Source organism: Loxodonta africana, chromosome 10 (genome assembly GCF_030014295.1).
Source record: "Loxodonta africana isolate mLoxAfr1 chromosome 10, mLoxAfr1.hap2, whole genome shotgun sequence".
NCBI lineage: Eukaryota > Metazoa > Chordata > Mammalia > Proboscidea > Elephantidae > Loxodonta > Loxodonta africana.
Genome location: NC_087351.1, coordinates 116,836,404 through 116,849,372, shown reverse-complemented (window position 1 = coordinate 116,849,372; position 12,969 = coordinate 116,836,404). Strand labels below are relative to the sequence as shown.

Sequence of the window (12,969 nt, the reverse complement as noted above, 5' to 3'; positions counted from 1 at the left end):
CAAATTCAGGAAGTTTCCATTCTTTGAGTCATAAAGTACATTATCGGTGCCCTTTATGTGCAGCTTTTAAGGCTGTGGTCTTACTTTTACTGATTTCTCTGGATTTCAGATTTTTAAACTTTTAAGGACAGGTCAGCTACTAGGCCCTCAACCAAAGGCCCCTTGATGACAAGAGGGTAAGAGAGGAAGAATTGAGAATTAAATCTGAGGCAATGCTGTTCAACAGAAATGAGAGCTACATAAGTAACTTAAAATATCCCACTGGCCACATTCAAAAAAAGTAAAAAGGAACAGGCAAAATTACTTTAAATATTTTCTTTAACCCAGTATATCCAAAATATTATCTCCACATGTAATCAATATAAAAATTATTGAGGTATTTCACATTTTTTTTTTTTGTACTGAGATCTTTGAAATCCTTGTGTATTTTGCAGTTACAGCACGTCTTAGCTGGACCAGCCTCATTTCAAACGCTCCATGGCCACAATCGGCAAATAGCTACCATCCTGGACAGCGAAGGTTTAGATCCTGTGCTTTTACTACTCCTGACCCTTAGTCCTATAACATTCGTCCTAAGAGATGGTTTGTGAAAAAAGGGAAATCCCCGGCCAAATTTCCTGAGGACTTACAGTGCATATTAATATATTTAAAGAGTTTTGAACTTTGCTTGCTTAAAGTAGCTTTGCTCTATTTTGGCTCCTTCTCCCCCATTAGCTTTCTGTGTGACATACTTTACATCTTTGAACTGGAAGAGGGAAGGAATGCCAGGGGGTCGTGCCTGCCTCAGGCTTTAGCTTTTCAAACTTTTGCTGGAGGGGAGCAGTTTGCTTTCAATATGTACATTCCCAGGTCCCACCTCAGAGCGAGATTAGGGCTGGAAACTATCTCAGGAAAACCATGGAGCAAACAGCCTTTGCTAAAATCCAGAAGTTTCTACAAAGGACAACTTTATCAGTAAAGTCAAGTACACTATTTGTTAAAAAGTAAAACTGTCTTAAAACCAAACAATGGTTTGCTTAACTAGTAAAGAATGTCTGCCTTGAGCATTGTGCTCTTTTAAGAACTGACTATATGGGATCTGGAAACCCTAGGGGCATAGTGGTTAAGAGCTATGGCTGCTAATCAAAAGGTCGGCAGTTGGAATCCATCAGACGTTCCTTGCAAACCCTATGGGGGAGCTCTACTCTGTCCTATAGGGTTGCTATGAGTCGGAATCCATTCCGCGGCCACAGATGTATGGGATCAAATTGACAAGAGCAACTGGAAAGACTAGATGGAAACCTTAGGTAACATTAGGTTAACCACGGAGAAACAACTCAGAATAGCAGGCTGGGAATGGCTGCACGACTTGAATGCAGTCAGTGAATTGTACACGTAGAAACTGTTGGGAGGGCATATGTTCTGTGCATATTCTCAACAAAGGCAATTACCCCCTCCCAAAACCCACTGCCGTCCAGTTGATTCCGGCTCATAGCGACCCTACAGGACACAGCAGAACTGCCCTATAGAGTTTCCAAGGAGCGCCTGGTGGATTTGAACTGCCGACCTTTAGGTTAGCAGCCGTAGCTCTTAACCGCTACGCCACCAGGGTTTCCTATTTTCAACAATAGCAAATAATTAAAAAAAAAAAAAAAAAAAAAAAGGAAATCTGGGTCGTGTTCCAGGATTCCCCGTCCTGTCTCATCCCGTAAGTGTATTCGGTCAGCAAGCTTTTCTGGAGCGCCTTCCGAGCAGGCACGGGTAGAGGAGGGCACAGCGGAAACCCGGGCCCTCGCGGGGCTGCCTGGGGGGCGCGGGGCTCCAGTAGCATTCTGGCGCCGGGGACCAGGCCTCTCTCGCCGAGACGAGCCCTCCTCCCGCATTATCGCAGGGCCCGTCCCCAGAGTCCAGGCAAGTAGGAATTATCCCCACTTTTCAGAAAAGGCTCAAGAGGGAGGAGGGCGTCGGGCCTCGCGCCCAATGCCCCGTTCCGAACCCCGCGCCCGGGCGTGGCCCACGGGCACGCGGAGAGCACTCGGTGCCCCACGGGCGCCTCCACAGAAACGGCTCCGGAACGGCGGCCACCGCGACCTCCCACGTCGCCGGCCGCCGGCCGCCCCGGGCCTCAAGCCCCGCCCACCCGCACCCGACAGCCCCCGCGGCGGCGGCGGGAGACGACGGGGAAGCGCCGCGCCGCCGGCCGGACTACGTTTCCCGTGAGGCCTCGCGGCGCCGGGCGGCGGATGCGCAAGCGCGGGGCGTGCGTGGCGGCGTCACCGGTTCTAGAACGTTGCTGTGGTAGCGCTCGGGCGCCATGTTAGGACGAAGGGGAAGGAGGAGAAGCGCTTAAAGCGGCGGGAGCGGGTGCGGGAGTGGGGTTGGACCCAGGCTGAGGTAGCCCCCTCCCTCCCGCCTCAGTGGATCATGCCCAGGGCGGCAGCGGCGGCGGTTGCGGGGGGGCAGTGACTGGGCGGTGCCGCGCAGGAGACGATGCCGTTGTAAGTGATCTGGGTTCTGTTTTCTGTCGCGCGCCGGCGGGCCTCGGGGGCGGGGAGGGACGAGGGCTGCGCGCCGGCCTTCGCCCGGGCCCGGCCGGGGTGGCCCCGGTGCCCACGCCCCCGCGCGGCCCCTCTGCCGGCCCGGCTGCCACCCTCCCGGCGCGTCCGAGCGGCCGGCGGCCTTCCCCGCCGAGGCTCCAAGGCCGCCGAGGCTCCCCCGCCTCACCCGGAAAACAATGCCCGGCGCCGGGGCGGCGCGGGACGGGGCCGGGCGCCGCGGGCCGCTTCGCTGCGTGTCCCCGTCGCCTGCCTCCGAGGGGCCCGCGCGCGGCGTGCTCCCGAGGTCGACGTCCGGCCACGGCCCAGGGCCTGCGGGCGCCCGGCGGACAGCTCGGCCCGGGGCGTCGGAGCCCCCGGAGCCCGGGCGCGTCAGGAAGGAGGCGCTGCCCGGAGTGTTCCCGCCGGCCGGGCGGGCTGGGGTCCCCGCGCTCCTGCTGCCGAGGCGGTGACGGCCGCGTCTGCCCCGGCCGCGCGCGGTGCCGCTTTGTGTGTCCCGGCCGGAGCTTGAGCTGCCCGGGTGTGCCTTCCAGGCCCATCAGGCCCGTGTCTAAACTTTTTTCCTTAGGGGATTTAAAAAAAAAAAAAAAAGTTTTTTCTCTTCAGAAGAGGATGTCGTTTGAGAGCTCGTTGTCCCCGAGAGGTAGATTACAGCTTGCTTGGGAGGGCGCAGCAGTGCGGAGGCCCGAGCGGTGAGACGGCATTTCTCCGTCCTGGAGGCTGGCTGAGGAGGCCCTGGCGAGGGAGGGCCGAGCTTGCCTCGCTGGTGCAGCCCCCTCCGGAGCGTGTAACTGACGCTCGGCCGGGGGCTTAAACTTAATCCGAGGTGGTGAAAGGTGTTACGCTTTTTAGGAATACATCGGGTTAATTTTTAAAATAAAGACGAAATTTTTTTTGTTGCGAATATCACCGACTGTAGTTTTATAATTTTACTTACATGTCTGTGTGAGTACATATATGTGCGTTTGCGTGTGTGTGTGTGTATTCGTGTACGTATGTATGTAGGTACATACATGCCAGTCTCAAGTGAGGCTCTAACTTTGACACAGGCTTTAAGAATGACGTCTGTCACAGTTTACAGAATATTTTAAGAAGGAATGTCGTGTTCTTCTCATCCACTTTTATCATTTTGTTAAGTAGCTTAACAAATTATTATTTCTGTAATGAGAACATTTGTTAGGCTTAACTGAATAGACAAACCTAAACTCTTAGGCTTTTTAAGGTCCCTGTTAATTGATGGTGAAAAGGGATGGTAAGAAGAGGCACTAGGAGAACCAAGTCTAAGCCAGGTGTCTGTGGCGTTCTTCAGCAGTAGGTAAAACCGAAATGTTTGCAGCTATGCCGTGTGACTTCTTTGTTAGCTCATATTTTACTGTTTTTGAAAAAGGACTTCCGTTTCTGATAATCATTTAGTATTAAAGATTGATCAATGATAGGAAATGTACACTTAAAGAAGAAATAGTTTCTGTAATATTTTGTGCTTTTATTTCTAGGAATTAAAATTTTTTCCCCAGCATTCTTTGAGGAAGACACAGATTTCCACTGAAGATCCAAGTGCTTCAAATTCTTGGTGAATTAGTTCAGACGTGTAAAATGGAAGACAGTTAGGGCCTCAGATTTGTACACTGATGCCGTGTTTCCAGTGTCTGTTTCTTGAAATGTGAACTTTATAGCCAGTTTTTCAGGAGCTGTTGGTTTCATTTTTAAGCTAAGTGCAACCTAATTCTTTTAAAATAAACAATGGAAAGACCAAAGTCTGCCTAGTTAAAGAAAATAGACCTTCTTCCTCATTTACTTTGTTTCTCATGTTCTGGTGTTAGTCATTAATTTTGCTCCTTTGACGTTTTAAATTGTGATTTCCAGTCTATGTTGTGTTTTGACTTCCACTTTCATTTTTCATAGCCTTTTCTTTTGTTAAATTTGGGAGGGGGAGATTTATGGGGTAGGCCATTGGTGAGTTGTCAGAATGGATTAAATCAAAATAGATTATTGAAATACAGGTCATTTCAAACACCGTGCACAAGCATATTTTATCCAAATTTCATGTGTAACTTAATATATGATCTTAAAAAGGCTGGTATGATGTAAGAATCATGGTAATGGGGCTTCCAAATTTTTTAATAATCTTTTTGATGTTGTTAGTTACCATTGAGTCTGCTTGGACTCATGGCCAGGTTATGTAAAACAGAACAAAATGTTGCCAGGTTCTGGGCCATCCTTGTGATCCTTGGTATGTATCTTTGTTATTTAGTGCTGCTGTAACAGAAATACCAGAAGTGGATGGCTTGAAGAAACTAATTTCTTTTCTCACAGTTTAGGAGGCTAGAAGTCTGAATTCGGAGTGCCAGCTATAGGGGAAGGCTTTCTCTCTCTGTCAGCTCTGGAGGAAGGTCTTTGTCTCTTCAGCTCCTGGTTCCTTGGAGATCTCCATGTGTCCTGGCATCTGTCTTACCCCATCCCTCCTTTGCTCCCCTGTTTAATCTCTTTTATATCTCAAAAGAGATTGACTGAAGATACACCCTACGCTAATTCTGCCTCATTCACATAACAAAGACAGCCCGTTCCCAAATGGGATTATTACCACAGGTATAAACCAAAAACCAAACCAGTTGCCGTCCAGTCGATTTGAACTCGTAGAGACCCTGTAGGACAGAGTTGAACTGCCCTGTAGGGTTTCCAAAGAGTGGCTTGGTGGATTCCAACTGCTGACTTTTTGGTTAGCAGCTGAGCTCCGAACTACTGTGCCACCAGGGCTCCCAGCCGTAGGTATAGATGTTAGAATTTGCAACATGTCTTAAAAAACATATCTTAGGGGGACATAATTCAATCCATAACAGTATGCTTGAGTGCATTGTTGTGGCTGTTGGCCCTGTACCAAACGTGATGTCCTTTTCTAGCCATCAGTCTTTCCTAAGGACTTGTCCAGAGTAAGCAGATCACGCAAGTCATGTGATTCTCACCATCCTTGCTGCTTAGGAACATTCTGGTTGTATTTCTTCTCAGGCTGATTTGTTTGTTCCTTTGGCAGCCCACAGTATATTCAGTATTTTTTACTAACACCACAGTTTAGTTATTCTTCTGCCCCCTCCCCCCCCTTCAAACCGCACATGCATATGAAGCGCTTGAAAGGACCAGGACTTGGGTCAGGCATACCTTAGTCATCAAAGTGATACCTTCGCTTGGTACAACTTAAAAGAGGTCTTTTGCAGTCGATTTGCCTAGTGCGATACCTTGTTCGATTTCTTGACTGTTGCTTCTGTGGACATTGATTGTTTACCACGAGTAGTATGAAATCGTTGACAACTTTGATTTTTTTCTCCATTTATCATGATATTGTGAGGATTTTCATTGTCTTAGTGTCTGTTAATACAAGGTTTCTCAGCCTAGGCTCTATTGACATTTCTGGCCAGGTATTTCCTTGCATGGGGTTGTCCTGTTCATTGTAGGATGTTTAACAGCATCCTTGGCTTGCTCCCACCACTAGATGCCAGGAGCACTCCCCCATCCCCAGTCGTGGTGATCAAAAACGTCTCCAGATATTGCCACATGTACCCTGGGGGCAAAATTGCTCCTGGTTGAGAACCACTGTATGAATACGAAGTATAATGCCCTTATGGAAACTGTTTTCTGATTTCTGCCCTCCTCTGTGTCAGCCGGATCATTATTTGCTACGGCACAGTCAGCTGTCACGCTAAAGTAATAAAAAGACTAGAAGGAGAATAGCCACTGTCGGTGGCCTAACTCTCGTGTCACATTTGTAAAATGCTGAATATACTGGAAAAGATACTTGGGATATCTCCCAAATATTTGAGGGGCTGTCAAGATAAAAAGGAAACAGGAGTTAAGGTTCATGTCGTCACCGTAGATAGAACTGGGGCCTCTTGATGGGTAGAAGTGCTGTGTAGCAGTGGTTCTGAGTTTGGTCTGTGGATCTCTGGGGGTCCCTGAGTCCCATTCGGGGTACAGAAGACCCAAACTAGTTTTCATAGTCCTGCTGAGATGCTCTGTCTTTTCACACTGATGATGCGGAAGTGACGGGCAGGTAAAGCTTTTTGTGCCTCACGAAGAATCCAGGCAGAGGCCTCAGTGCACTAGCAGTTATGGTGTTTCTTCACCACTACAGTAACAGTTAAAAAAAAAATAGCCTTTTTTACTTAAAAAAAAAAAAGACCTTGAAATAGTAAAAATCATTAATTTTAGTAAATCTTGAACCTTTTGTCTTTTTAATACACTGTGATGAAATGGAAGTACACATAAAGCTGCATACTGAGGAGTAGATGGTTGTCTTGAGGAAGAAGACGCGTATGATGATTCGAGAGCTAAGCTGTTGGCAGGTGCTGTACTGACTCATAACGACCCTGTGTACGACAGAAGGAAACGGTGCTTGGTCCTGTGGCATCCTCACAGTCGTTGCTGTGTTTGAGCCCATTGTAGCCAGTGTCAGTCTGTCTCATTGAGGGTCTTCCTCTTCTTGCTGATCCTCTACCGAGCATGCTGACCTTCTTTGGGGACTGGTCCCTCCTGATAACATGTCCAAAAGTACGTGAGATGAAGTCTCACCATCTTCGCTTCTAAGGGACCTTCTTGCTGAACTTCTTCCAAGATAGATTTGTTTGTTCTTCTGGCAGCCCATGGTATATTCAGTATTCTTCACCAGCACCATAATTCAAAGGCATCAACTCTTCATTCTTTCTTATTCATTGTCCAGCTTTCACATGCATATGAGGTGATTGAAAATACCATGGCTTGAGTCAGGCGCGCCTTAGTCCTCAGAGTGATGTCTTTGGTTTTCATTACTTTAAGGAGGTCTTTTGCAGCAGATTGCCTAATGCACTACGTTGTTTCTCGACTGCTGCTTCTGTGGGTGTTGGTTGTGGATCCAAGTAAAATGAAATTCTTGACAATTTCAATATTTTCTTCACTTATCATGATGTTGCTGATTGGTCCAATTGTGAGGATTTTTGTTTTCTTTCTGTTGAGGTGTAATCCTTACTGAGGGCTGTAGTCCTTGATTTTATTAGTAAGTGCTTCAAGTCCTCTTTGCTTTCAGCAAACAAGGTTATGTCATCTGCATAAGACAGGTTGTTAATGAGTCTTCTTCCCATCCTGATGCTGCATTCTTCAAATAGCCCAGTTTCTTGGGTTATTTGCTCAGTATGCAGATTGAATAAGTATGATGAAAGGATGTAACCCTGACGCACACCGCTTTCCTCATTTTAAATCACACAATTTCCTCTTGTCCTGTTGGAAGAAATGTGTTTTGGTCTGCATACAAGTTCCTGGTGAGCACAGTTATAAGTGTTCTGGAGTTGCCATTCTTCGCAGTGTTACTCATCATTTGTTCTGATCCTTTGCAGAGCCAGTAAAACACAGGTAAAGGTCTTTGTGGCACTCTCTGCTTTCCGCCAGGAACCATCTGACATCCGCAGTGATCTCTCTTGCTCCATGTCCTCTTCTGAATCTGGTCGAGTTTCTGGCCGTCCCTGTTGATGTGCTGTGGTGGCAACAAACTGAACTTGTGCTTCTTAAATGGAGCTCCGTGTTTATTTGAAAGAACAAGTGACAGACTATGGGTATCTTTTTCCCAGCTTTTCTTTATTTTGTTGTTGTCATTGTTGAGAATATACGCAGCAAAACGTACACCAATTCAGCAGTTAACACATGTACGATTTAGTGACATTGGTTGCATTTTTTGAGTTGTTCAACCATTCTCACCCTCCTTTTCTGAGTTCCTCCCTCGTTAACGTAAACTCACTGCCCCTTAAGAGTCCTGTCTGATCTTTTGAGTTACAGTTGTCAGTTTGATCCACATAGATGGATCTTAAAAGAGCACAGTGCTCAGGGCAGAGCTGTTTTTTTTTTTTTTTTTTTAACTAGTTAAGCTAAACTATTGTTTGGTTTTAAGGTGACTTCAGGGGATGTTTTTGGTTTAAGGTTTAAAGATTATCTCAGGGCAATAGTTTCGGGGGTTCATCTACCTTTCATGGCTCCAGGAAGTCTAGAGTGAGCGAGAGTTTGGAATTCTCTTCTGCATTTCCTCCCTTTTGATCAGGATCCTTTTGTTGACTCTTTGATCAAAATGTTAGTAATGGTAGCCAGGCACCATCCAGTTCCTCTGGTGTCACGGCAAAGGAGGCTCAATAGCCACATGTCCCATATCCTCTTCCCATTCCTGATTCCTCCTGTTGCTCCAGGTGAGTAGAGACCAGTTCCTGTGCCTTTAAGACTCCAGGCGCTATGCAGTGAACTAGGAGGTGGAACAGAAGCACGCAATACCTCATCAGGCCAGTTAACTGGGATCTTCCATGAAACCGTGACCCTAAACTTGCCACCCAAGGAACCAAATCCTATGAGGTGTTTGCTTGTACGTAAGAAGCTTCAGCAGCTACTTGGCGTTTTTTTTTTGGTCGTTTTTGTAAATACATCACACAGCTTTTGCCAATTCAACTTTTTACAGGTGTACAACTTATTGCCAGCAATTACAGTAATAGGCTGTGCAACCCTACAGTTTAATCAGTGTGATTTTTCCATTACTGTTAACAACCCCTCTTGCCTCTGGTAATCACTTAGGTCCCTGTACATTTGCCTTTTCTTGTCTTCTTACGTTAAGTGAGGTAATACCATATTTGTCCTTATGTGGTTGGTTGGTTTCGCTCAGCATAATGTCTTTAAGCTCCATCCATACTGTAGCATGTATCAAAACTTCATTTCTCCTACTGGCTAAGGAATATTCCATTGTATGTATGTACTGTGTTTTGTTTATGCATTCATCTGCTGATGGGCATTTAGGTTGTTTCTACCTGCTGGCTGTTGTGAACAAACTGTGGATATTCATACTTGAGTATTTAGCAGACATTTACTTCAAAAATGAAATAAGCCTGTCACTTGAAGGATAACAACTGACAGTATTTGTGGCCAGTGATAAAATTTGAGTTTTCAGGGAAAACTTAGAATTTTGGAAAGCGTGTTTCTGCCATTGTGAGCTTGACAGCTTCCCAGTACTTAAGAGATGTTTCTGGTGTGACCGCTGTTGGTATTAAGGAATATAATTTCTGGACTTTGTATCATAAGATGTGTCAGTGTCTAGAAGGCATGCGTGCGTAACTCAGTGAACCCTCATTTTCCAAATGACCAATCATAATGTAATCATACATAGGTAGCCCAGTAGATTTTAATGTAATGGAATTTTACAAAGAGTTTTTGATACGTCTTCAGATTCCGTATTGTAATTAATCTTTAGTAATTACCTTTCGACAGTGGATTTTTAGATAGTTACTGAAAGCATGAGCAACAAAAGGCAAAATAGATAAATGGAATCTCATCAAAATTAAAAATTTTGTACACCAAAGGACTTTATCAACAAAGTGAAGAGACAGCCTACAGATTGGGAGAAAGTTTTGGGGAACCATGTATCCATTGTTATTGTTGGGTGCTGTCATGGATTGAATTGTGCCCCTCTCAAAATATGTGTCAACTTGGTTAGGCCATGATTCCCAGTATTCTGTGGTTGTCTTCCATTTTGTGATGGTAATTTTAGGTTAAAGAGGATTAGGGTGGGATTGTAATACCACCCTTACCCAGGTCACATCCCTGGTCCAAAGTAAAGGGAGTTTCCCTGGGGTGTGGCCTGCGCCACCTTTTATCCCTTAAGAGTTAAAAGGGAAGGGAAGCAAACAGAGAGTTGGGGACCTCATACCACCAAGAAAGCAGCACCAGCAGCAGAGCATGTCCTTTGGACACGGGGTCCCTGTGCCTGAGAAGCTCCTCGACCAGGGGAAGATTGAAGACAAGGACCTTTCTTCAGAGCCCAGAGAGAGAGAAAGCCGACATCCTGAATTTGGACTTGTAACCTACTAAAAAACTGTGAGAAAATAAATTTCCCTTTGTTAAAGCCATCCACTTGTAGTATTTCTGTCATGGCAGCACTAGGTGACTAAGACAGATGCTGTCATGCCAGTTCTGACTCATAGCGACCCTGTGTGCTACAGAACAAAACACTGCGAAGTCTTGTGCCATCCTCTCAATCGTTGTTATATTTGAGCCCATTGTTGCAGCCTCTGTGTCAGTCTGTATCGTTGAGGGTCTTCCTCTTTTTTGTTGACCCTCTACAAGCATGATGTCCTTCTCCAGGGACTTAAGTTTTAAGACCAAGTGGAGTTTTCAGTTTGAATAATCTCAGTCTGTTTACTGGTAACATGTACTGTGTAATGTACTTCTGTGTAGTGTATGTGGAGTTTAGCCAGCTGCGGGACCTAAGTTCTTGGTAGTATCTTCAGTGACGTTATTTGTGTATAGAGCTCTATTTTTACAGTCAGGCTCAGATTTCCCATTCATGAACCCCACTTGGTGACCGCTGCTTTCTGTGGAAGATGTTTGCTGTTTTTTCCCTCGTGTCTGTGGATTGTAGGCCTACAAAGTTGCATAGCATTCTCATTGGGAAGTTTAAGGATTTGAGAAGGGGAAAATGTAGAGGTTTTGTTAGATAGCTTTACTTTTTTCCTTTCTGTCACAGAACTGTCTTTCAAATTTATATTCTCTTTGTACTTTGTACAGAAACCATGTTGATTTTTATGACAGTTTTAATCTTTTTTCGGGGGGGGATTGGTTATTTGAGAATAATTCTTACTGTAGTATGTTCCTTCATTTTGGTCATAAGAAACACTTTGGACGTTCTAAATTGCATTTTCTCCAGGTACTGTGTATAGTAATACAAAAAAAAAAAAATAGTAATATGATTGTATTATTGGCTGTTCTTTTCTGATACCTTTTTTTTTTTTTTATGTTTTTTAGATTCTCGCTACCTTATTTACATTTCCTTCATTTTCAGGTTGTCCTTGGCGGGTCGCTGCAGGACTGCTGCCGTTGGGCCGATTTTCCACTTCTCCCAGCCAGTCCAGAGAGAGGGCAAGGGAATAGTTGGAAGTGTCCTTAGGAAGGGAGGAAAAAGAACCTGACCATTTTAATAATGGAATGATAAATATGCTATTTCCTGCGTAATTAACCTTGCATTCCCAAAATTTGGCCTTCGGATCCATCATACTCTATTGCCCTCATAGCATAACTTCTTTTACATCATCTGTGTTGGAACCTCTGCTGCTAACTAAAATATTGGCTCTGCGGTCCACCTGTAGTACATATTTTAGGAATATAGTTAGGTTCTAAATATTAATGCCACTTACACAGAACATGGGGTGAGCCAACTAGCCATCCTCATAATAATTTTTAGTGAACAAATAAATTATCTTAGCTATATGCCTGACTCCAAGCTACTAATATCCCCTTGTGAAAGAGGAGATTGTATTATTTCTGCTAAGACTTACTATTTAATTTGCATTCAAATACTTTAGAAAGGTCTGTTATTCCTCTTCTGTTCATGTCCCTTTTTCTTGCTTACCCTTAATAGCTAGATGAAGAAGCTGAATGGGCACATTGAGTTTAAACTTAAGGTCTTAAAACAGCAAATTATAGTGGCTACATTAGTTACTGTAGTTTGATTGCTTCCAAAGAAGAATATCAAGCAAGTTAAGCGTTCAGTTTAAACTTGGCTAACTAAATCTAGGAAGAAATAATAAAGGACATCCTTTTGGGTTATAACTATACGTTTTGAGGTTGCTGACCCTGTTGATACCATGGCGCAGCATCTTCCAAATGCCCGGTATCTGCGGTCAGGGATTCATCAGTATCAATGTTGTTCAGGTTGGGATGCAAAGTGCTTAATCAAAAACTGTTTGGGAAAACACCCTTGGTGATGTGATGTGCCCTTCTATGTGTGTCAGCTGCCCAGGCAGCCCTCCTTCTCCCTTCCCATCATTTATTATTTATTTTATTGTGCTTTAGGTGAAAGTTTACAGAGCAAATTAGTTTCTACTTGAGTAATGAATACACATAATGTTTTGTGATGTTGTTTGCCAACCCCGTGACGTGTCCATGCTCTCCCCTTCTTGTCCTTGCCCCTGGGCTGGTGTGCCCATTTAGTCTCATATACATGGTTGAACTATGTGTGTTATTGTTTGTTTTATAGGCCCATCTAATCTTTGGTTGAAGAGTGGACCTCAGGAGTGACTTCAGTACTGAGTTAAAAGAGTGTCCGGGGGCCATAGTCTCGGAGTTTCTCCAATCTCTGTCAGACTAGTAAATCTGGTTTTCTTTTGTGAGTTTGAATTTTCTTTTTTTCTCCAGCTCTTTCCTGGACTCTGTTGTGATCCCTGTCGGAGCAGTCAGTGGTGGTAGTAGGGCACCATCTAATTGTGCTCACTCAGTCCGCTGGAAGCTGTGATAGTTGTGGTCCCTTGGTCCTTTGGACTAATCTTCCCCTTGTGTCTTTGGTTTTTTTCCATTTTTTCTGCTCCAGACGGGGTGGCCCTCCCATCATTTAATTACATTGGACTTAATTGTTGTCTACAGATCTGAATCCCGGGCAAAATTTGAGATTGTC

General features: G+C 44.9%; 1 protein-coding gene across 5 annotated transcripts in view; it reads left to right on the top strand.

Annotated features, from left to right (window-relative positions):
- The first annotated feature begins 2,273 nt into the window (after positions 1 to 2,273).
- Positions 2,274 to 12,969, top strand: part of PAPOLA (poly(A) polymerase alpha) — a 65,430-nt gene continuing 54,734 nt past the window's right edge. For 2 of the 5 annotated variants that reach the window (XM_023546570.2, XM_023546569.2), the window contains exon 1: positions 2,275 to 2,477. In XM_023546570.2, the coding sequence (XP_023402338.1) occupies positions 2,470 to 2,477 (8 nt within the window). In that variant the 5' untranslated portion in view covers positions 2,275 to 2,469. Of the gene's footprint in view, positions 2,478 to 12,969 lie in introns of all 5 variants that reach the window. The other 3 variants (XM_010588849.3, XM_003408868.4, XM_023546571.2) reach the window with 2 other exon arrangements.